This window comes from Cibotium barometz, chromosome 17 (genome assembly GCF_041138505.1).
Source record: "Cibotium barometz isolate CiBa-2024 chromosome 17, ASM4113850v1, whole genome shotgun sequence".
Lineage (NCBI taxonomy): Eukaryota > Viridiplantae > Streptophyta > Polypodiopsida > Cyatheales > Cibotiaceae > Cibotium > Cibotium barometz.
Window position 1 is genome coordinate 42120529 of NC_141062.1, and position 26034 is coordinate 42146562.

Genomic DNA, 26034 nt, shown 5'->3' on the forward strand with positions numbered 1-26034 from the left:
CGGCCCTCGAAGATCACACCGAGTCCGAGACAAAAGCAATACAGCGGAGCTTCTTCAGGTAAACTATGCTCTGATGTCTCGTATTATGCGGGACAAGGAGCCCACTTCTGTCAAGGAAGCCCTCTCACAGGATACTTGGAGGAAAGCCATGCAAGTGGAACTTGATGCCATCGAGAAGAACAACACATGGGAGTTGGTACCGAGGCCGTCGAAACGGTCAGTCATTGGTGTCAAATGGGTCTTTAAGACCAAATATGCGTCAGATGGGCCGATGGACAAACACAAAGCCAGACTTGTGGCTAAAGGTTATGCCCAGCGACCAGGCATCGACTACGAGGATACCTTTGCACCGACAACATGGATGTCCACGATTCGGACCGTTCTTGCCCTTGCTTCTTCTCAGAGGTGGCCTGTGTATCAAATGGATGTAAAATCTGCGTTCCTTAATGGTGACCTGCAGGAGGAGGTGTATGTTGAGCAGCCTCCAGGCTTTGTTGTTCCAGGATCAGAAGGGATGGTTTACAGGTTACATGAGGCCTTGTATGGTTTTAAGCAAGCTCCCAGGGCTTGGAATCAGAAGATTGATTCCTTCTTTGTTTGGACTGGATTTCAGAGATCAGTTACAGATCCTAACCTGTATCTCTTTTTCGAGAACGCGGCATGGTTACGATTATCATCCTTTATGTGGATGATCTCATTCTCACCGGCGGTCATGTGGAGCACATTGGTGTGATGAAAGCTGCCTTGTCACAAAGGAGTTTGAGATGATCGACTTAGGCTTACTCCCCTTCTTTTTGGGATTGGAGATCTGGCAGACCCAGAGGGGGTTTTTTGTCTCTCAGCAGCGGTATGTTCATGAGTTGCTTGAGGCCTTTGGGATGGAGAACTGCAAGCCTATTACTTCGCCGATGGACCCAAACACAAAGTTAACCGTTAATGATCCTTGTGAGCCAATTGATGCCTCGCAGTATCGGAAGTTGGTTGGTTCATTGATCTGGTTGTTGAACACCAGATTGGACTTGAGCTTCTCCGTGGGGCTGTTGAGCTCTTTTATCCAGACGCCATTGAAGTCTCATTGGGACACAGGATTGCGGATCTTACGGTATCTGCAGAGTACGAAGGATCTAGGACTCTTTTACACAGGAGGGGATGGAGTCAGACTCCAAGGTTGGAGTGACTCAGATTGGGGAGGAGATCCAGACACGAGGAGATCTACTTCATGTTACAGTTTTGCCCTGGAGGCAGCCAACTATTGCCCTTTCTTCGACAGAGGCAGAGTACCGGGCTGCTTGTGGTGCTGCCTGCGAGGTTGTGTGGTTGCGGAGGCTGCTAGGCGAGATTGGGTTTCCACAGAAGGAGCCCACAATCATCCAATGCGATAACCAGAGTTGCATAACTATTGCTCGGAACCCGGTCTTCCATGCCCGGACCAAGCACATAGAGATACAGTATCACTTTGTACGTGAGACGATCTTGGCTGGTGACATCTTGCTACTTTATTGTTCGACGACGGAGGACAATGCGGCGGACCTCTTCACGAAGTCTCTACCTCAGGCTACGCTCAGGCGGCACTCCAGCTCCCTTGGGTTGATTTCACAACCAAGAGCTGAGACGGAGTGTTAGAAGTCATCTCCTGTCTTTATCAGACACCAGGGCCTCTGTTGTGGGTGTGCCCGCCCTGTATAGGTGTTTTATCATTTTTCCTCACTCCCCGTATTTTTTCTCCATTTTTTCCATGATGTGGGTGGCTGCCACAGGCTGGCAGGAGCCTCTGATGCTGGCAGGAGCCTCTGATGCTGGCCGACTGCACTCATGTGTACCAGGAGCTAGCCGACTTCATCAGGAGGGGTCGTGGTATTTTTCTCTGCTGGCCGACTGGATGTGCCCAGTCGTGAGGGCCACTAGTGCTGGCCGACTGCATGATGGGGCCATATAAATAGGCCCCATTGCCCCACAATGTACTCATTCACTTATTTCTCGGGATCTTGTGTACAGAGAAGAGTTATACGCCTATCTCTCTCCTTCTCTTGTGCTGTCTATTTTCTGCACTCTACTTGCTCTTGTGGTCTCAAGTTTGGTTATCATTTCCGCTGCGTATTTTGACACACACCCCCCCCCCCCACACACACACACAGAGTAGCTGGTTGGGAAACTTGCGCCGCTTTGAATAGAAAGAATGAGTGCAAACCTGCTAGCCGTAACTTGGACAAAGACTTTGATAGAAATCTGCATGTCTGCTAATATGGCAGAAAAATATACCAATGGAAACTATATACTAATAACGCCTAAACAAACTAACTCCCTTTTAAAAAAACCCTTACACATGCACAAAAATTTGCTTTACGTCTTTAAATTGAAGACGGTTTGTTTATCAATATGGCACCACATATGGCAATGCGTAAATGTCAACTGAAGGCAAGCACAGCACTTCTGCCAATACATGAGGAGTCCCACTTTCTTTGGTCTTTTCCCTTGGCTTCAAGCGGAGCTGGTTATTATGGAGAAACAACCACTCCTGATCATCAACTGCAGACCAAACTTCTTCTGTTTGGGGCGTCGTTTGAGTATGCCTTTGCCTACTTAGGTCAATTCCGTTTCCTACAACATGACTAGTTGGAGGGGCCAAATCACCTGCAACTGAAGCATTACCATTTCCTGAAGGCCTGTCCACAACCAAGGACAGCTGACCATCTGCTCTACCATTGGCCTCCCTTGCCTTGTCATTTAATGCCCTGTCACAACTTGCACTCTCTGGCAACTGTCCAATCCTAGAACTGCCTGCACCTTTGCTGAGAGTCCTTTGGAATGGATTTTCCATCTTAACAGTAGGACAGGCAGCTTTGATCTCAGGTAATTTCCCATTCTTCACAGTGACCACTTCATTGACGAGCTTGGTTCGTTGAACCTTTTTGGCACGCTTGTCCTTGTCTGTCAGCGGAGGCAAGTGGAATCTTTTATTAAAACCCCTTGACAAAGTTTACAACCTAGAAGTACAAAAACTGTTTCTTATTTGAGGTCCTGAGTTTGACTCAGCTGTGCAGGAGATACATAATAGAAAAAGGGGCACTCTGTAGGGTATTAGTTAGAGACAAGAAGGGGAAACTTGAAAGAAGCAAACAGACGCACACAGGGGAAAAAGGTACCATATGAATCACCATTTGCATCACTGTCTCTCCTCCTCTTTTTCTTCTTGTCCTTGTGTTTATGCTTCTCTTTCTGCATGTTTTACGAAGCATGGCAATCAGAAATCCTTACAGTAAAGCAATGCAGTTGTGACTTGCAATTTCACAATACAACCTTCATAGAGAAAAGATTTTTGAATGGGAAAAGGAAGAGGGCCTTTTCTTTTCGGTTGGTATCCTATGTAACCTTGGTAGGATAGTCTTGACACATGATCCATTGAAGATTTGAGTGCCTAGCCTTTTAGAGTCCAGCCCATTATCTAGGCTACTGTGCTTGGGCCTGCTCAAAAGCATGTCTCATTCATTAATGCTTCTCCAACTATGCTTGACCTTGTTCAAGATATAACATTCCTTCCACACGAGCTGGATTAGGGGAGGGCAGGACACCCTGAGCAGGGATTTGAATGCTTCTAGTCTCTAGACAGCAAGGCTCACTCTTTCTACTCTTCTACTATAGACGTTTGAAAAAACACTTTCATCACCTCAGCAAGCCCCCCCACTCTGAGTAAAGCCAGCAAGTATTAAACATGGGTTCTCAGCATATTCTGCATGGGTAAGCTACTAACCAAAACTTCATATCAACGTCTCATGCATGGACTTGGATTTGGATTTGGACTTGGACTTGTATCTGGACTTGGATTTGGACTTGGATCTGGACTTGGACTTGGATTTGGATCTGGTACTAGCCAAGTGAGAAATTCTTGTGGGTCATCCCTGTGGTGTGCTCGGCATCAGAGATCTCGTGCCTCGACACCGACTTCAAGTTAGAGATTCTACATGAGCATATTTGGTTGCTTTTGTATTCATTGTTGTTTTGATCCTGGCCAGCGTGCCCATGGATTGTTCCTGAATAAATTCCTGAAAGGGGGCAGGGCCTATTCCCCGCTCAGTGTGGTGTACTGTGCAAGATCCCTATTCCCTTCTCTCTTTCTCCCCTCTATCTATCATTATATCTTGGCCACGTGGTTGAATCTATCATGGCACCCTCCGCTGGATCAGAAGAGTATCATGACTTTCAGCAATTCAGGCGATTTCTCAGAGACGAAGAGGTCCTTGCTTGGAGAACCAAGAGGAAACAGGACCAAAGAAGGACTCAAATGTTTGAAGATTTCATCAACGATTGAGCCACCAAAGCCAAAGGCCTATCTTCGGGCCAAAGGAGTCACCATTACAAAAGGATCTAGAGCTACACGGTAAATTTCTCGTGGAGGAAACAGGGAGTTTATTCCCAGGCCTACTTTCTGAGATGCAGCTTCTTCAAGACAGGTAAGGGAAAGGAAGGCACAGGAGACTACATCAACCGACAAGATGGACTTCAAGCCGGGAGAGAAGAGCATCAAGTTTGATGCTTTTCATGGAAAGCAAGATACCCAGAAAGCTTTATCCTTTGTCAAGCAATTTGATGTTACTTTTGGAGGTGACAACTACTCCGAAAAGTCAAAGTTTCGCATGGTTTGTATGCATTTGAAGGATGCCGCCTTGAATTGGTGGCTAAAAGTAGTACAAGAAGGGACCGAGCCGAAGACGTGGACCGACTTCAAGACTCTGTTCAACAAGAAGTTTCTACCCGCAAACTTTGAAGCTGATGTGCAGAAGGGATGGGATGAGGTAAAGCAAAAAGTTGGTGAGAATATGGCATCATACCTTAACAACTTTTCAGCAATTTCTTTGAAGTTTACTTCTTATACCCCCATTCCATCACTAATGGAAATGTGTAAGTTTGTCAATGGATTGCAACCTAAGCTTATGCAAGCAGTTTACATGGTGGGACCAAAAACATTGGAAGAAGCTCAAGACAAAGCTCTGCAAGCCAAGGCCTTGTACATGCCTTGGATGGACGACAAGACAAAGAACAACAATCGAAATCCATCTCAAAGGAAGAAGTTTAAAGACTGATCCCCATCAAGAGCCGATGCTCATGAGAAGAAGGATGGGAGTGGAGACAAACCCCCACTCTTTCGAAGAAGATTGTCCCTCGAGCAACGTGAAGAATATGACAAAGGTGTGGAAACAAGGAACATATGGCTGCAAATTGTCCTAACAAGCCAAAGCAAGAAGCCAGACAGATCGAACGATCATCAGATTGACATCCTGCCAGGAAGTTTGTCAAGAGAAGATTGCATTGGAGCAGTCTTGTACCATGAGGGCCATGGTGTGGCCTATGAAAGTCTTAGATAAGTATTTCAAGGATTGTATTGGAAGAGATTGAAGAATGAAAATTTTGCGACTTTTCTTGTCATCAATAAAGACTCTTTTATGACGCAAACCTCTTTATGTGTAACAAAGGACTTGAAGCCAAAAGTGATTACAACTCAAGCTTGGGAGAAGCTATTACTATTGGCCTAGCAAAAAGAACATTAAGTTTTTTGTTCGAGAACGTTTTGTCAGAGGTCAAAGTTTGATCGACAAAAGCTAGCAGGATTATTGTCACTTTTTGGTCCATCTCCATTTTTGGAGCCACTTCTATGGGACTGTCACTCCATAGAGTGGCCAGATTTGTGCCATGTTCACATGGGACCAGGCCAGTGTTCCATGTGAAAGGGCCAATCTTTTGGTGTCACATGGACAAGAGCCAAATTAGTGCCACCCGTGTGTGACCAGTGCTGTGTCACATGGACAGGAACCAGTTTCGTGCCACCCGTGTGTGACCTGCTTCGTGCTCTATGGACGAGAGCCTGTTGGTGCCACCCGTGTATGGCCAGGATAGCGTCTTACCTATGAGACTCTCACTCCATAGGAAGACCACGACATATTTTTTTTATTTCTGTTGCGCCAGTTTTGTGCCCGACAGGAACTCCTTGTACAAGTTTCATGAAAGGGTAATTTCGTTCATTACATGTGCACATGCATTTATGCCTGCATGCATAAATTTGTTTTTCCATGACTTGTTTGCGTGTGTCTGCCTATTATGCCGTGCCAGTACACTGAATGGAGACGCCCCCAGTATACCGTGGAGTGCCGTTTCCTGACTTGTTGGTGTGGCGTATGAACAAGTGGTAAGTATTACCATTTTTCCATTTTTAAAATGTAAAATTTATAAGTTATGGCCAACTTTAATATTTATAAGTCCATGTGTTTACACACACTTAAATTTTGGGACTAGACATTATCACATTAGGGTGCCCATGAGCATTTTAAATACCCTTTTAATATTGTGTACCCTTTTGAAAAATCTTTGGATAAACTCTTGCATGAGTTAATTTAGTAATTCTACACACGTGGGAAAGCTGGCTGCAATTTTCTCTTTATCGCCTGCTATTCTTTCCCATTCTCTCCATCGCCTACCTCTTCAAGGACTGAAATTGCTGTAATTTTCTCAAAACTCTAGGAGGTGGACTCGGGATCAAGATGATGAATTCCTTGCAGAATTACAAGACTAGGAGAATCGGGATTCAAAGGCGCATTCAGTGCTTGTGTGGGCCATCACACAAGAGGTCTCACCGGCCATGCAAACTCTCACCAGTGCTCATCAAGTATGGTCTAAATTGGAGGACCTCTTTGCTCACGATTCGTCGATGAGGGCACTTACCTTGCAAAGAAAACTCTACAGATTGTTATTTCCTACAAGCAGTTCAATGCAATCGTTCCTCATGAAGACCAAGGTTATCCATGACCAGTTACTAGCAATGGGTGCAGCTTTGTCCTCTGCTCCACTGGCTACACTTATCCTCACCAAGCATCCCCCGGACTATGATGTGATTTCTCGATTTTTGAAGTGCCAAGTCTTAGCTCCCTACTCTTGGAGGAAGAGTCCGTCCTCGTTTCTCAGGGTAAGATAAAGGTGTCTCTTAACAATTCTGATCAGGCACTTACTTGGAACTTGTGTCATCTCCGCCTTGCACCCCTTTGCACTTACCTTTTGTAGGTGGAACCTCTCCCCCTCTCCTCCCTTCTCAAAACTAGACACCTACTTCAAGAGGACTCTATGGCTGTCTTTTCTACATTTCTACCCTGCCAACTCCATATCCAAGCTTGCTAGAGTGTTTTTCAAGTATCCAAGATTGTTTCCGAGTCATATTCTTCCTCCTACACACTCCCAATGGCTCAAATTCAACAAAACAATCCATTTGTTTGTTGTAGTTTCTAGTCTTTTGGCTCAAAACCCTAATTTCAACCATCCTTTCCTAAGTAGAACCATATGTCTGAAAATGGCATTTTATCCAACCCTAAAAAGGAAATTTATTTGGATTATTCTAGATTTATTAGATTTTATCCATATTTTTTGTCTTGCTGCTGGCCGACTACCCTTTCACTAGCCGACTAGCAACCCCCTTGACTATATATGGCATTGCCTCTTCATTCAGTCTTTCGTACCACTTCATAGACATATCCGATTCCACATCATCTATCTGCTACTGCTGCTGTTGCCAGCGCCTACCCTACATCAGCACATCTTCTTCGTTAACAGCATATCTGCAACGTTTTTCCTTCTGCTACATATCATCAGCGTTTTATCTTCTGCTCATGGGACAGCATCCCTCTTTGCTACACTTCAGCACATCAGTGTTTTATCTTCAGTGTACACTTCGGGACAGCAACCTACTCTCTGCTACACAGTACAACACCTCAGCATTTTATCATCAGTACATATCTTGGGACAGCAGCCCACTCTCTGCTACAGCACACCGTCGTATTTCTTCTATTGTTTACCACAGGACAGCAGCCCTCTCTGCTCACCATCTCACCTCATCGGGAAGTCAGCCCTCTCTGCTCCTCACCATCTCACCTCATCGGGAAGTCAGCCCTCTCTGCTCCTCACCATCATTGAGGTATTGTAGCACCCTTGTCACCAGAGCTTGCACCACCACCACTTGGGACTACAACCCTCTCTGCTCCTCACCACCCCTCAGATATTGGAGCACCCTTGTCACCAGAGCTTGCACCACTCAGGACGGCAACCGTCTCTGCTCTTCATCACCATTCAGGTACCGCAACACCTTGTCACCAGAGTCTGCATCATCATCGACATCATCATCACTTCAGCTTCCGCTGCTCACTACCACCTCGAAGTGCCTATGCATCAACCAACGCAAGCCTTCGACACCAACCACCTCACGGAGTGCCTTTGCCTCACATCGATACAAGCCTTCGTCATCGACCGTGCTTCAGCTCTGACATCGTCTTTGCTTCTGCACTGGTCTTCTTCTACTCGGAGTCACCTCACATCAGAGGGCTCTTGTACATATATGTTCACTCACCATTATATATAGAGACACTCACCTATTTCATGCTAAGTTGTTTTTCTCTGATCTCTTGTACATCTGGTCCTTTCGTCCTTTTGCCCTCACACCATAGGGGAAGCTTTCCCAAGGTTCCTTGCACTTGCTTGAAGACTTTTGTGAAGGATCGCGACAAATTGAAGATTTCAGCCTTCCAAACACTCTCATCGCATAGACTTCCGTTGTCGTCAACTCTACTTGCAATTGGGGGTATGTATATTCTCCGAGCCAATACTTCAGAGCCACGAGCCAAAACCTCCAAGCTATGCCACTTGAACAGGCCTCCATGACGTCTGCCAACCATGTTTCTTGGGAAAACACCCTACCTTTACAATTAAGCTTGGCTTAGCATCATCAAAAATCGCATAAAAATGGCATACTAAGGGAAGCGCATTGAGAAGAGAGAGGGTCACAAAATGGTGGGAAAAAAGAGCACGTGACTCACAAAGTGGCCCTATGGTGGAAGGCTAATTAATTAGAAGTGCAAATAGGAATTGAGAAGTAATTAAGGAGTGATATAGAGGAAGCATAAATTTAAACACAAAAATGAGGGGATTAAGATAAATGATTAATTTTTTTTTAATTTTTTTTAAAAAAAATACATGATGGAGCAAGAGTTGGGATCCCCATTGCTGAAGACACTTGAAGGAGTCTCGGAAACTAGATGCAAATCTCCAGCTCTTGCGGCTAGAGGCTGACAGGCTCTTCTCTGTCCACAGCTCCAAATGCTTTCTACTACTCCTTTGCAGCTTCTGGGCCAACTTCTTCGGATCCACCCTCCCTCTCACCTTCAGCTCCCCCAAATTCACAGCATACTCCTCCACATCTGCACACATGCGCGCACGCATGCAACCTATATGGGCATTTTTCACTGTGTTTGCTCATTTCTTAGCTGATAAAGGCAACAAAACAGAAGGAAATGCACTGCATCCTTTGCAACATAAACCCACCATCGCTAGTACCCAAACATTGTCTAAAAACCTTGCTAAAAACCCACAATTTGAACAGTTTCTCATGACCCCCACCTCCCATTTGCCTTCTTTGCTCCCACCTCACGACCCCCTTCTCTTGCTTCTCTCAAGCAACACCTCTTGCTCTCTCACTGCCGACAAGACCAGCCTCCCATTAGCCAATGGGCGACTCCCATTAGTTGGCCATGATAGCTTTCACCTCTAGTTCCACATCAACCTTCTTCTCTTTTGCCTATTGAGCATAGTGTGACCACTAGCCCATCTCCTCCTCATCTCCCGTTGCTCCCACCTTCCACTACTTCAACTCTCAGCCATCGACCTCCATCTCCTGCCATACCAGCCATCTCTTGTAGCTTCAACTTAGCTTCACACCACCTCACACCAAGCGAAACAGGTCAGATATCGCTCTCTCCCGACCACATCCTAGATTATCTCCCCAAAAAATCCTAGCTATCATCAAATCATGGACAATATCAAGCCATTGCTAGTAGTTTCTCCTTGCCGACTTCACCCTCCACCGTGCCATCATTGATCTTACAATAGATATGGCAAATGTGCAACCTTCTCATAGCAAAATCTGCACCGTACACTTGAGGTGTCACATGCAGCCTGCACTGGGGTACACAGTGACACATCGGCATGATCATCAGTGCAGCATTTCTAAAGAAGTAGAACCTTTTTTAGGATTATTTGTCGTACGTCGTGACCCCATTGTGAGCCCTCAATCCAAGGATAGTCAAGCACGAGCCACGTAGGTCAATCTCTAAGCTTTAGAGGTCAGTCAGATGTCAATCCTCTTAACCCACTTGGAGAAAACATCATTTAGAAGCATGAGGTTGTCAGCCTTAGCATTAGATGCATGTAGGCATGTTTAGGTTCATTATACATAGAAGGGACCAACCCTAAGGCCAGCCCCAAGGCAGCCCAACTTGGGGTAGCCTTGCAAAAGGCATCCAATCCTTTGCCAAAGCTGTCGGCCAGCCCCTTGGTGGCTTATGTGGCCAGTCAGCCAGCAGCCAACCAAGCATACAGCCCGACCAGCAGATCTGGGCAGCCGACAGAGGTGTATCAGCAGCCGACTGGGCTTTGTGCCAGTCGTGAGCAAAAAATGCAGCTGACTGTGGTTACAGCAGCCGACTAAGACATTATGGCAGCCAACTGGTAATATTCAGTCGTGGGAATTTGTCTACAGGCCGACAGCCCCTACAGGCAGCCAACTGCAGCCAGGAGGTGGTATAAAATCATGACCTCAGTCCCACATCACATATTCAGGTATTCAGCAAAGTACAGAAAGTTTGCAGCATACAGTCGACTCCAAGCTAAGTAAGGAAGCTCCTCCACTTTCAGCCAGCATATGTGCAGTCCTACACCTATCTGGACTTGCATCAATGGCCAAAAGAGTCTTCAGCAGAGCCTCGGACTTGGTGGATACTCAGCCAACGTACGGTCTTCCTCGTCCTTGCGTTGGGCATTCATATCACTTGTACTCAGCATTGTACAGCATTTCTCCAAAGAATAATATAAGCAAATACTCCTACTTGCAAGGGGGGCTCTTCAGTGGGTATTGGGACCAAATACTGTGTCTTCTTCTACACTCTCTTCTCTCTCTCTCTCTCTCTCTCTCTCTCTCTCTCTCTAAAGTTGATGCTAAATATTCTCACCACATAAAGGTATAAAGAAGTGCGTTATCACGGTCAAGCTCAGTACATGTAACATCAGGCATCATTTTGCGACGAGTATTCCAAAAACTGCCATATATGTGTATGTAATTTTTGGGAGGAGAGGAAAAACATGGAGGTAGGCAAGGCTACTTGTATTCTCATCAGGGTCTTGAGCTTTGCCCTGGTTAAACAAAACAAAAAGCACAAAACACACACACACACACACACACACACACACACAAAAAAACCCTTATGGCCTGTTTTGCCGGCAAAACAGGTCCATAGGCAATTTTGCAACGCAAAGTGAGACCCCACAACTCACACTTACCCATACTCATACATATATGCATACATAGTAGAACTCTGTTTTTGATTATGTTAGTGAAAGGCCGATCACAACGTGAGACCCAAAAGCTGAGAGAGAGAGACTATATGGCTCGCTCAGCTTACATGCAGATTGTACACCTATATGTATCACTCCACACACCACACACCCTCCATTTATGATTGCTTCTATGGAATATGGTAAAAGGTTAGTTGTGGTACTTTAATGTGGTTATGTTTTGTGGAATAATAGGGCCATTCGATTATGGTTGCTAACCCTTGCTCACGCATTGGCCTATGGGTGATCTATGGGATTTCTATCAATGTTTGGAGGGGTGAGATGTGGTGTTTCATGTGCAACATGCACTTAGTCTTCTAATCGTCATTCAATCGATTGGAGTTTCTATGCTTGCCAAAATTTGAGGGTGTTTTCCAAGGGAATACCCTTGCAACATCATCAACATTTTGCTATGAATTGGAGGTTAAACAGGGAAGCTCAACTCGTAGCTCGGGGGCTTTTAGTTGGAGAATGGTGATCCCCTTGCAATTGGTAAGCTCACTTGAGCAACTATGGCAACAAGTAGCAAGAGGGAAGAGTAGGACTCCGTATTCACATACCCTGTGTAGTGTCCTCTTGTCCTCAGTGCTCTCCTAAAGATTGTTTCTACCATTTTTGGGTAGAATAATAGAGACCAAATGGAAGGGAACATGAGGGTAGTGTAAGAAGGCAGCTCCTTGGAGATCTTCATCGACAACCACAGTGTTTGCAATACTGTTTTCATATGCATTGGTATGGAAATCTAGTCAGAAATGACCATGATGTCATTTTTACTAATCGCCTTGTCAAATTTTACATTGTTTATTCTTTTTAGGAAACAGTAAGTGATCCCGACGTAATTTCTTTTGGGGAATAAAAGTATCTTTTGCCCACATGACCGTTCTGGCTCATTGTGCATCTCTTGTCAATTCAGCAAATTACATTTTGTAGTGTCCTTGTTGTCCATTAAATCTTAGTGTATTTAAGTGTATTGATTAGCATTGTGTTTAACCGAGCATTCCACGCCAGTCGATGGAATCATAGAATGTGCAACCTTTTGACAAAAAGAGCTATCAAAGACATAGCCTGTGCATTCCTAGAATCCAATCTTTTATAGTTTTGCGTATGACAGACCTTGGACTTATGCATTTATGTTTGGGGATTGATGTCTAGCAAGAGTCAGATGGAATCTTAATTTCTAAGCAAAAGTATGCAAGAGAAATTACGAAAGCATTTGGCATGGTTGAGTGCAAGTCAATGGTTACACCCTTGGAGGTTGATGCAAAGCTGTCTGTGGAAGATGCTTCTCCACTTGTGGATAGGGCATTAGTTACAAATTGAGGAATTACTTAACTGGATTTTGTGATTCAAATTGGGTAGGAGATTGTGATATCCTGGTAGGAAGTCTGTTTCTGGTTACTATTTTCTTATTGGGTCTGGATTACATCCTAGATCAATAAGAAGCAGCCTATGGTGACACTTTCTTCTACAAAGGCTGAGTACAAGGCAGCATACTTTGCTTCATGTGAAGCAGTTAGGTTGAAAAGAATCTAAGAGGACATGAGTGTTGCTCAAAATGAAGCGACAATGTTGCTATGCGACAATCAGAGTTGCATGGCAATTGCCAAGAACCCGATGTGTCATGCTCACACAAAGCACATTGAGATGCAGTATCATTACATGCGTGAGCTTATTATGAATGGAGAGATGGAGCTTGTCTACTGCCTGACGACATGGAGAGATTTGTTGGAGCGCCATCTTCATCGACTTGACGTTGGACCGAAAAGATGGTTCACCTATGGGGGTGTTGGAAAAGCATTCTCGATGCTCCACCCTCGTGTTGTTTCTACGGGTTTCTACGGGTGACGAATGTGCTCTACTTTGAAAGGTCCCCTTTATGAGGAATAGTCGTTGTCGTGAGCACTCAGACATACGACAATTCCCAATTTAAACAATTGGATGATGGCCAGGTGTGACCAGGCAGTTAGGAGACGGCTTATGTAGACTTGGCACTCTGCCAAGTAGGATGCATGCTTGTGTGGGCTATATGACCACATTAGTGAGTGCTAGCAAGGACACACTATTCTCCGGTTGCAAAGCCTGTTTGAGAGTCCAAACGGTCTTAGATGGCCATGGGAGTTGCGCTACATCTCTAGGACACTTCTAATATGGTCCTCATCGGATTACATGGTCAATTGGTCAATTTGGACCTAGTCATGGGTTGGCCAACGTTGCTGATGCTGACCTTGGGTACTATGCATAGACTAGTTTAGCAACCTTAGTTCATCATCGAGTTCATTGTGTTCAAGCATTCTTGTAAGCGAGACATCCTCCATCCAGAGTCTATCTGCATCGTCATCAAAGCTCCTTACCCAAAGCACATGGGTGGCCGGACGCCATTAGTTTGTAATCAAGTTTCACAGGCAGTTATATTGTTTACTCTCCACGTCTTTCTGCAATTCAGTGCTTTGTACTGTGTTGATCCAACTTCTGCTATTGTGTATTCTTACATAAATAGGATAAGGTGATAAGCAATTTGCTAATGTTTCTATTTGATAGCATACTCGTTAGTATGTGGGTGCACATGATATATCTTCTCACACAAGGCTGTGCCCTCAAATTGCACATCAGAGTCCAAACAAAATGAACAATAATTAACATTAAAAGTACCTTATACAAGGCAATAGCTTCAAGGCCTAGGCAAACATCCCTCCCCCCACCTACGTGATTGCAACCCTGGGTGTCCAAACAAGCTCTGCTAGCCTGAGGTCAAATAAGACCCTGAAGGAATAGCTTCGAGGCCTAGGCAAACATCCCTCCCCCCACCTACCTGATTGCAACCCTGGGTGTCCAAACAAGCTCTGCTAGCCTGAGGTCAAATAAGACCCTGAAGGAATGCTCCAAAATCACCCTATGTTTTGCTTTTGCTATTCTTCTGTAAGTTGTAGCACTTGCATGTTAGCTTATCCGGCTAATCTTTTTAAATCTGCTAAAATCTCCATTAAATATCCACAAGAATTATGTCCAAGGGACTAGACTACTAGCAGGCAAGAACAGCTCCCAATCCAAGCCGGAATTCTGCTACCTGCATCAAGTCCACGACTGTAGTCACTGCACACCAGGAGACTTTGTTCCACATCCAGATGGTGCCTCAGGGGCTTTTAAGAAGCTGACAAGTGAGTGCTCACTGCTATTGTCACCGTGTCTAAAATCAGCCTGCACTAGTCCATGCTTCTCTTGAGCATTTGTTTACATTGATAATGAAAGCGTTCACTAACTACCTCCAGGAATTAGTTGACATCTCAATAAATACCCAGTTTTCAAGCAAAGACAAACCAGCAGAGTAAATGGAGTGACATAACTTAACGAATAAATCATTGCAGATGGACAGTTAGGCATGAAGTTTAAGTACGTAGAAAGTTGAACGACTATGATGTGCACTGCAGTTATACATAAATGAGTTAAATAAAGCACTTGCTAAATGCATTTGCTGCATTTTTGCTAACAACTCTCAACAAATGGGATTGTTAATCATGTGTTTGCAATGTAAACCAACCCACAAGCCACTTTTTTATGAAGGCGAATTTGGAACATTCAATTAACTGATTCTCTTTTCTTCTCAAAGCACTCCTTTCCAATGCTGACTATACAGCTTGGATGAGCCAAAAGTAATGAATTTATTGTTGTTTAGAAAAAAATACAAATCGAAAACACACAGAATCTCTAAGGCAAAATGTTAAAAAAATCCATCTATAGGATTCTTTCCAACGTCATTATGAAAGTTGGCATACACAAAACAAGGTCTACAAACTATTGTACCAGATCTAACAACATGATAAGGGTGAAGAGTGAGCAAACCTTTGGTGACAAAGCCAACTCTACTTGAGCCTTCTTTTCGTAGCCTGGAAGGTGGTATGGAATGCAGCGAGACATGGCACCGAAGCTGTCTGCAGATGGATATGGAGTCTTCCACCACAAACAATGCCTACGAAAGTAATAACCAGTTTTCTGATCTGCCTCCACTCTTCCACCATATCAACGCATACAAACACAGGCTTGAATATGTGAAACTAGGGCAAGTTATTGAAACTTCTCAGCTCGTCATCTAACATGACCATCAATAAAGCTGCTTCTTTGTGGCAAAAAAAGCTATGCTACATAAAACTTCAGCTCAATCTGAGGACTGTCTTTGTTGCGAGTAAACTTTTGCCTGGACTGTCTTTGCTGCAGAAAAAAGGCTTTACCAGTATGTCTTACAGCCTGTAAATGTCTTTGCTGCAAGTGAACCTTTCAACCAGAGGAGAAGCGTATACCAGTACTGCATATAAACCCTACGCCAAGATCGTCTTTGTTGCATATGAACTTATGTCACGGCCATCACTCTAGTAACACAGATTGTTCTGCGTTAGGGTTCATGTGGCAAAGAAGACCATATCATGCCAGAAGATGATCCAGACGGATGATCAAGCAGTCCTTCTTGGCAATCAGTACATGAAATAACTTAAGAGCTTTTCCCTTGATTAGTCCAGCACAGAGAAGTGTACAAGCTGATTGCAAGCAGGATTATCTGTGTCTCTCTTTTCTAAGGTTTATCCTTCTATTCAAAGGAAAATGTTGCAAAACTGATAACCTCGTTTGAGAAGCAAACCCTGGCAGTGATGGCTTATCGATAGCTCTCTGCTGTCGGCAACATAGTCTACAAAGGTAAAACCTAGCACTTAAGTGATCGACACAGACTTCACCTGTGTATAGGAGGTGAAAAACTCTAGACTGCCAAAAAGGGTACTCTTGGCAGTTGATTGCTGGAGTGCCTCTACTGGTTGCTATGGACTCCACAGACACAAAACCCTAGTATTCAGATGATTCGCATATGTATATTGAGTTGGCATGGGAATGGAGGAGAAATCGTAAACTGAAAAAAAAATAGATGATACTACTAGTAACTCTGGTGTGATTAGCTTGTTACTGCTCGCGATGTAGAACAGAGGCACAGAGATGATCCAAGAAAAGCTTTACCGGTGTACATGACAGCCACGGAAATGGAACCCTAGAATGCGGAGGAAAACCCTAACACCACATGATCCAACTCAGATCTTTTACCTGTGTGGGAGATTGGCCATGGACATAAAACCCTAGACTGCAAAATAGGCTACTGATAGTAGATGATTTGTCGACTGATTGGAAGCAATGCCTGCATCTGCCAGAGCTTTGCTTCACAGGCGATGTTTCATGCGAACGTAGAGGAAAAGGTCGGGACGCCATAAACGGAACCAACTCGGGCTGCGAAGCAGAAAAGGGCAAACCCTTCTCCCCCCCCTCCCCGGTTTTACAGATCCATTGCGCTTTTTATAGGGTCTCCTTTTCCGCTTTCGCATTTACCGTTTCCTTAATTATTTATATTGACAAAATAAATGCGTAGTGTAAATGAACACCCAGCCTTATGGTGGCCTTGCAAGTTGTCAACCATGAAGTAAATGTGTGTTAAATGTGTGTGTGTGTGGGGGGAATATCAACCATGAATGAAATTTCTTCCTTAGTACCTTTTGTATATCTAGCCAAGGATATATTCATCTCCAAATGCAGCTGTTCATAGCAAAAATGATGAACACTAACAATCTTGCCACAATGCACTTGCATGTGTGTGATATGTTGGTGGATCATCAGCTTCTATTAGTGCATGTGTCGCACGCACAAAGGGAAAGGGGGCCAAGGGAAAAGGGATGAAGACGGTGGTGGCTATCGCCCACACACTGGGCCTTACATTTGCAAACGATGCCTGAATCCGGGGTTGTGGGTGGGTTGTTGAGCCTTTACACGGCCTTTCATAATATCATTCTATAAGCACGACAAACATGATGCATGAATGTTATCGATGGTGGGCAAGCATCACTCATAGTGTCTTTTGTCAATCGTGAATCAAATTTCTTCCTGGGTACCTTTAAATTTTATTTTTTTAAGCATAATCATCTTCAAATATAAATGTTATAGCTAAGCTTAATCCTACCAAATGGCACTTGCATATACATATCTCCGAGTCGTATAAACTATTTGAGATTTTTAATGATAAATCCATCATCTTATTACTAGTTATGGCTTGAACATTGGTGGAGCACATAGATAACAATAAAGCTACATGTTGCCCAATCATCTCAACATCTAGGTCACTAACACACTTACACAAGGATGATAATTGTAAAGATATACACTCCCCATACTTTATCCCATCTCCTACCATTACTTTATCTTATACACCTGCAAAGGACCTTTTGATTCTATCAAGGACTTTTCTAGCCTAACTATCATATACAGTGGCTAAATCACAATCTCATGGCATCATGGTGTTGAAATTGCAATATCGAGTTATATTACTTTGATTGTGTTTTTCTACGATTATTTTGGTTGGGAGGCAAGGGTGCTCTAAATGTATGGTTTGGTGAGGTTGTGAAGTGTGAAGTGTATAGAAAGAGTCATAAAGTTGTAAATGAGGGTGAGTAGATGTTGACACTTTAGAGGCCACATGGGTGGCATGCTAGTTGTCACTTTTTGGTGATGCATGGATTGCTCTTTAAAGTTACATATATGGAAGTACTTTGAGATCTCATTAGAGAGTGGGATTTCTAATGCAAATTTTTTATGCTTTGATTTGATCATTGTTATAAGTCCTCTTTACCTTAATCTTGTTAGTATGCATGTGCTATTAGGCTTTGACCCACCATGAATTTTGTCATGGAATCGTAGCCATCTCCTTAATTAGAAATTCAAGGAGAATGTGATGGGATTAGATGTAGCTAGAGCCTATTGATTAGAGTTAAAGTAAGATTAATGTTAAATTTTAGTTCTTTCTTCTTCTCTTCGTTTCACCAGGCTTTCGTGTCTATTAGTTTGAGAGAGAGAGAGAGAGAGAGAGAGAGAGAGAGAGGGGGGGGGAGAGAGAGAGAGAGAGAGAGAGGTGGGGAGGGAGGGAGAGAGAGAGAGAAAGAAAGAGAGAGAGATCATATATCTTTTAGTGAGAGATTAAATTGTGTGTGTGTGTGTGTGTGTGTGTGTGTGAGAGAGAGAGAGAGAGAGAGAGAGATTCACTATAATATCAAGCATTCTTGGCACCAACACGCCTCTATGTGTCAAATATTTGGTTGGTATTGGTGGGTATTAGTATAGCTGGTCTAAGAGTATACAACTTGAAAGGGTACACTTAGGTGCTTAAGCATCCAAGAGAGGGCAATCAAAGAAGAAATCATCCATAATAAGAAACAGAGATTTTGTAGGGCAAACTTTACTATCATGGTGCAATATTTACAAAAAACCTTGATCAAATAGATTCTCTAACATAGAAAATAGAAGCATTTAAGGGCATACTTCACTAATTAACTCCTCTATAGATTAAGTGCGGGCATTCAACAACCTGCACTTCTTGCTATTCTACAAGCAAGTTCATGACCTTGGGATAGCAAACAATAGCTCACAGCTCTCCACAATCCCATCAAATGTGGCATTACCTAGAATTCTAATTGACAGCCTCTACTATAAAGACTATATACAAAAAGGCCTATACATGACCAAGTGTCACCATCGTAGAGAACCAATACCAATATATGAATCTCATGACCCCCGTGGTCAAATGGAAAAGATATAGGACTCCCCTCGATGATGAGGCTAGTCAGGTATCCTCTAGGATCAAATGGAAAAGATATGAATGTCGGCCCCAAAGATGAGGTAATCTATACAACCAGCTCCTAGGTCAAAAGGAAAGCTCAAGTCCGAGGGATAGCTCATAAGCCCATCCTTGTAACTAAAACATGGAATTGACATCCAGGGTATCCACCAAATGGAAGAAAAACTTCTAGATGGAATGTCAAATGGTTCATGTAGATCAAGCCCAAGAGACGTCACAAGTGCATCTGAATGGTATGCCATGTAATCATCTACCATACATCCTAAGTGGAAACACATCTCAAAGTTAGAATCATGCAAGAACTCATGTGAACCAATGCCGTCATCCACTATAGCATAGCATGAATCATCTAAGGCATGATCCACTGCATCAATGTGCATATATGCACAATCCAAAATATGCAACATGCCCTCGTGTGTGAAACCCTCCTCCAAAACAAAAGTATGATCAATAGGATCACCATAAGCATCATTATCGCTGAATATTGATAGTGTATCCACACAAGTGGCATCATCCATCAAATCACTGACCGTCATCCTCATAATCTCTAAATTCATCATCGCGATCATGGTTTGTGTGCGTCAATGGTATCCATGTATTACCTATATCCCAAGATAGGTCAACCTCTCTAATCACTAGATCTAAGATAATGTCTAAATCAAATACAAATCTCTCTAGATCCATATGCACAATCCTGCCTCTCCTACGAGGTCTAGCCTCAAAAAAATCATCACTACTCTCATGCACTATCCCTGACTGCTCAAATACCCACGCGAACACTACCAGGAATGCTATAAATACTAGGAGTAGTGGTCGTATCAACGATATCTCCACAAATAGAAATCCTAGAAGAATAGCATGATGCATCTAACACTAGGAACTCAGGTCTATGCTCATAGGTGTCTCTATCACTTGTATGTGGAATATCACTAACCTCAAGTTTGCTAATGGATACACTAATCCCAAGTGTGCTAATGGATGCATCGCTAATCAAATGCACACTAATCCCAAGTGTGCTAATGGATGCAATGCACACTATCCTCTAGAATGTCACTACGATCAACTAGAGTGTCCACATGATTCGTAGGAAATATGATAGGCATAGAAATGTCGATGCTCTGTATGCTCGCTGCCATCTCTACCCTCGTGATCATGCCCACGTGATCTGGCTCACACACATCACTATCACATACATCATCATCATGTGCATATGTGTCAGTGGCATCATGTGCACATATATCACTATGATCTTGTGCATGTGTGTGTGATACAATATCATCATGTGTGTGTGTGTGTAATACATCCTCATCATAATACAATGAATAAATCGGTCTAGGTAAATGAGAACCAATGAGACGATGGCTAGTCAATGTCATGGGAACTAGTGAGATGATGGCTAGTTAATGTTGTGAGAACCTATGAGACGATGGCTAGTCAATGTCATGGGAACTAGTGAGATGATGGCTAGTCAATGTTGTGAGAACCTATGAGACGATGGCTAGTCAATGTTGTGAGAACCTATGAGACGATGGCTATCAATGTCATGGGTGAAACATAGAAGCTGTCGAGGCCTATGCGAACACCACTCTGATAGCGGGGAAAGTGTAAGAAAGATAGAAACATGGTATGATAAGGCTCTATCAATGCTCCCCCCATGAATGATCATCATCACCGATATAATCATCCATGGTCATATCATGAACATCATTATGATATGGATTAAACCCATACTTGCACGTGTACGACTCCTCCCAGAAGTACTAGTATGTGCAAATGGTCCCAAATTGGCCAATGAAATCCAAGTGGACACCATAGCTCCTCATCTGATCCCATACAAAAGGATGTAAGAATGTATACATGTACATAGCCGTGTGCTCATAAGAATAGCATGATAATGCTGCCTACTCATCCAAACTAAACATCTGATAATCATGATATGCACATAACTCGCCTTCATGGCATACATACACAATGTTGCATATTACTAAAGGATAATTTGCTCCCAATATTCATCTCCTCACTAATTAAAAGGGCTATAAGATCCTAAAAGTTTAGGAAATTGTTTCGAGTTCAAATAGATGTCTGAAATTGATCATAGTTTTTCCAAGCCCATTTAAAGTGACCCAACACCAAGTCATCATTATCAATTAAAGCTCTAATAAGGGAGGGGTATCCTTAAGCCCTTTAATCTTCGATAGGTAATCATTGATACATACATTTTCCTAGCCTCATAGTAATCCTATAATCTCCAATAATTTGTTTAATAGATATATACACAATTACTAGTAGTATTGTAATCGTATTATGTAGCCACTTTATGTGAACCAATCACATCAACATACATCTATCGTACGTGTGTAAATCCTAAATGGTTTATACAAAACACGCACATAAACATTTCCAGTTACAATCAGCGATAGATTATTAGACATTGTTACTTATAGTAACTTTCACATGCACCAAATATGGTATTTTGTAGGCCAAACAGAAATTGCGATATTTTCTACTTACAGTAATGCTAAAATATCCAATATTCTATTTAGCACCTATATACTTAACTACTATCAGTATCATATCCGTGTTATATAGCCACTGTATGTGAACCAAGCACATCAAGATATATCTGCCATACATGTGTAGATCCTAAAATCTTTGGAGCTCTTAGTATGAAAAACATGCACAAAATTTGATATTCTATACATACCGACGAGTTACTTTGATAGTCTTGCACATTTTTGCATTGGGCTTGTATAACCGAGTTAACTTAAGTAGGTAGTGTTGGTAAAGCTAAATGTTGCCTTGGCATAGGCAACTGAGCTATTGGTTATACTCTAGGGAACCTACACATGGTGGTACCATGATTCCCTAAACACCTACAATGAGCATGATAGATTGTTTGTCTAGGGAACCTACACATGGTGGTATCATGATTCCCTAAATATATACAATAAACACAATAGAACATTTGTCTAGGTCATAGAAGATGCAAGCATTCAATGCTCACATGATTATTTCTACAAATTGAACACCAGATTAGTTCTTCTTAGGTAGAGATGTGCATGCTCGATGGCTCTTTTACCTCTTTTAACTTTAGCTTTTCTAATATGGCCATGCTTAGCTTATCAATCATCATGTTGCTTACTTGTTTCTCCCATTCAAAGTCATGAGATGACTCAGGATTTGAGATGATGAAGCCATTGATGTAGACTTGATATCATCTAGGTGGGGTAGCTCCAACATGTTATCCTCAAACTCTCTAGCCATTTTGCAACATATATCCAGAGAAGATGGTCCAGATGAGAGCATATAATCGTGCATCACATACTCCCTTATAGTTAGTCAACCTCTCCCAAAGTTTCATATTGGAGAGTTCAAATGTTTAAGTGGAGAGACATAACCCCTCAGTGACCTCATGCTCTATATTTATTACCACTTCGTGCAAAACTTGGCATGATCATGTTCTTAAGTCGACTAATGTTAACTTTATCCTCAAGCCTCAAGGTTTTGTACCATTGGTGTTATACAATAGTCACACCATGTAGATATGACTTGGAATTTTACAAAAGGGTAGGGATTATGCTTTTCAATTACAAGGTGAGAGCTATGCCCCTTTTACATCTAGAAGAGTTGCTCATAATTGCTTCCTTCATGGGAAGCTTCATTTGTCATCTCCTTCTTTGTTGACCATCATATTGGCCTCCTTAGCTTGCTTCTTATGCCAGCAATCCTTATCCATGTGTTCCACCTTTCCACATGAGTTTTCTTAGGGCTCCTTCTTTCTAATTTGGTCCTCCTCTTGAGAATAAATCTTTCTCTTCTCCCAGTGTTTGTCGATGTAGCCTTGATTTTATGCCTTTTCCATAATAGCTGCCTCTATTGCTTCAAATATTGGGTCCATAAGGTTCTCGAGAGCATGGCCCATACTCTTCCAATGTCATGATTTTGACAAGGATTGCTATTTCATCCTCCGCTTCAACCAATGCACCAATGCTTTTGTGTAAGAAATGAATCCTCTTCTTTCATTTCAAGGCTAAAATTTTGAATCTTTAATCTTATCTTAGAGTTTTCCCTATAGCCCCAAAAAGCTTTTCTAATTCATCCTAAGCTTATCTTAGAGTTTTCCCTTGAGTCCAAAAAATCTTTTTTAATTCATCCCAAACTACTTTTGATGTTTTTAAGTTGGTAATATGATTTGAATCTCCTAAACCTAATGCAATTATGGCTAAGCCTTTGTAATCTCTTCTCACCATAAATTCTTCAATTCTTATCCATGGGATGCTTCTCTCTCCTGCTTAGTATAGGTTCTCCTCATTAGCATATGCTAAGTATGAAATCCATTACTATTGAATTTTTCAATGAGGTAGGATGTTGCCATGACTCTAAGAAATGAATAAGGGTGGTCTTACTAGTGTCTAACCCTTTTACATTAAGAGATTAATGCAACAACAACTGTTACTTGGCCTAATTACCCAAATACTCACAAAAACTCCAAACCTATAAATTTACAAAAATGTAACCCGAATTGGCCAACGAGTTTAAGCTATCAATTGAGAGGGAAAATGTAAAATGAACACGTAAAATGATATAGAAACACCCTAACTACAGGTCCCAACCCTAAAATTAAAAGGGAAAATATAAAATGAACACATACAAGGATGTAGAAACACCCTAACTCAAAGTCCCAACCCTCAATTATTCACAATAATCCTCTCATAAAATGCTTATGTTAGCCAACATTACTTTGAACATGTGACAACATACAAGGATGTCAAATAAGAGGGAAAATATAAAATGAACATATACAAGGATGTAGAAACACCCCAACATTACTTTGAACATGCGACAACATACAAGGATGACACATAAGAGGGAAAATATAAAATGAACATATACAAGGATGTAGAAACACCCGAACTATAATTCCCAACCCTCAATTACTCAATAATCCTCTCTCATAAAATGCTTATGCTAACCACATTGGCTAACATTACTCCAAACACATGGCAACATTTTTGAGTCATACTTTTTATACTACGTAAAAAAAGCGCTTCATGTAAATGATTATAGGAAATCTCTAAGCTTATGACTTGTGTAATACTAGAAGATAGTAAAAACCGAGCTCACGACTTATGTAATGTCAGTAGTATATACTCAAACTAGGGAATTAGCCTAGACTAGCTTTGGGCCCTCGGACATTACTTAGGCAGTCAGATATTATACATATAAGTTGTATATAAGACATTTTGATTAATGAGAAAACACATGGTCCCATTCTCACAATTAAATTTGAGTCTTTCTTGCTCTTATGATTGATACTTGCTTGTATGCTTTCTTCTCTTTATTGAGGATTGTCTGGGTGAGTGATGGTGTGTTGATTCTAGTTCTCTTCTCCCTCTCTCCTTCTCTCCCCTTCTCCCCTATGCTCTCACTCACCAAGGCATTGAGGTAAGGGTTGAGCTTTCCATATAGCTCTCTCTCTCTCTCTCTCTCTCTCTCTCTCTCTCTCTCTCTCTCTCTCTCTTTTCTCCCCACCCATTTGTAAAGCTTCCTTGTAGTGACAATGGGGAAGGAAAGGTTGAGAAACCTAGTTCTTCACAAGAGAGGGTTGATCTCCTAAGAGTGGCTAGAGGTGTAAGCTGGTAAGACCCTTGGATTCTTCCTCTTCTTCTCTTTATCATCATGAAAGGCTCAAATGTTCCCAAATTGGTGAATATGTTTGGTGCTGCTTATGAGGAAGTGTCTTAGTTTAGGACTTCCTTGCTATACTTTGCATTTAGAGTATTGTCATAGCCCAGTTGGAATGTAAACATAGCCCAGTTGGAATGTAAATCCATCGCTGGTATTGTTTAACTCATGTTTTATTGTTTGTTTTGTGCTTTAATTGATTACCTTGGTGTAATATGGAGCATGAACCAACCCTTCAAGCTTAAGTTACATGTGTTTAAGTAAGTATTATTTTCGATTTTCTTTGATTTGATCTCTTTTTTCTTGCATTTGCTAAATTTTAGAGTTTTGGTTCATTTTAGGCATTAAACTCACCATTAATCCTTATAGAAACACCATTAAGCTACACTGAGCATATCATTAAGTAGATTAGAAGTCAAATAAAAACCCAAAATTTATATCATTAAGCTGGAATTAGAGGGCAAAGCCTAGACTTTTTGGCCAAATCTGTGAAAAGTGTTCTTTGGTTTACCTATGTAGATGCTCAATAGAGTCTACGAAAGCACATTCACACAAGTAGGAACATACATTCTTATGTCTGACAATAAAAATCTGGAGAATATCCTCATTAAGGAAAGGTGAAAAAGTATTCCCTCCATAAATGACCATAATGATAAAAATGACTAAAATTTTAAACTATCATGTGGCCTAAAAGTACATTACTCTAGTTATAAGAGTTGTCAGACTGCTGTATGAATATACCCAAGTGGGAATACACCTTCTCATCTTGTGGACGCATATTTGTAAGTTAAACAGACACCTAAACATGCATGTTTCTATCTTCTCTAGCCACGTATATTTGTAGATCCCCACACATGCTCATAGATCCCCAAGTCAAATAGGGACCTGGCCATGCACGTTTGCATCTCATCTAAACACACATGTATAAAAGTGGAAATGCACATTCTCATCTTACAAGCACACGTTCACAAGTCAAATAGAGACTAAAAAACTTAAAAAATGAGCATAATCTAGAAGTTCAAGGGCCACCACTAGACTGAGTAGGGTGTTCTCTAAGTTGATTACCCTTTCATATACACATAAGATCAGGTAGGTATTTTTGGACTCAATCCCCCACTAGAAGAGAATGCCTTAAATGATGTAGAGTTTAGAGCACCATCTCAAGAGGAATCACTCTATGCTTCAAAGTACCTTTGGGACCTCATAAGAGCCCAATAATCCTTGTTAGATATTTGGTAGTACTATAGTATGAGGTCATGTACTTATGCAATGGGCACTTTTGT

General features: G+C 42.1%; 1 protein-coding gene across 1 annotated transcript; it reads right to left on the bottom strand.

The window, feature by feature from the left end:
• Nucleotides 1-2324: 2324 nt before the first annotated feature.
• On the bottom strand, nt 2325-16710 carry LOC147630016 (uncharacterized). The gene is made up of 3 exons (XM_086811589.1): nt 15253-16710; nt 3144-3216; nt 2325-2928 (listed from the first exon to the last, which is right to left on the bottom strand). The coding sequence occupies exons 1-3, from the start codon at nt 15325-15327 to the stop codon at nt 2372-2374; spliced, it is 705 nt and encodes a 234-aa protein (XP_086667715.1). The 5' UTR covers nt 15328-16710; the 3' UTR covers nt 2325-2371.
• Between the last annotated feature and the right edge of the window lie 9324 nt (nt 16711-26034).

What these genes read in the sequence shown, in the direction of transcription:
- LOC147630016 (XM_086811589.1), bottom strand. Translation starts at nt 15,327, where the DNA reads ATGTCTCGCTGCATTCCATACCACCTTCCAGGCTACGAAAAGAAGGCT. An exon ending in AGTTGGCTTTGTCACCAAAG is followed by an intron (nt 3,217 to 15,252) that starts GTTTGCTCACTC and finishes TAAAACATGCAG; the next exon opens with AAAGAGAAGCATAAACACAA. An exon ending in TGCAAATGGTGATTCATATG is followed by an intron (nt 2,929 to 3,143) that starts GTACCTTTTTCC and finishes CTCCGCTGACAG; the next exon opens with ACAAGGACAAGCGTGCCAAA.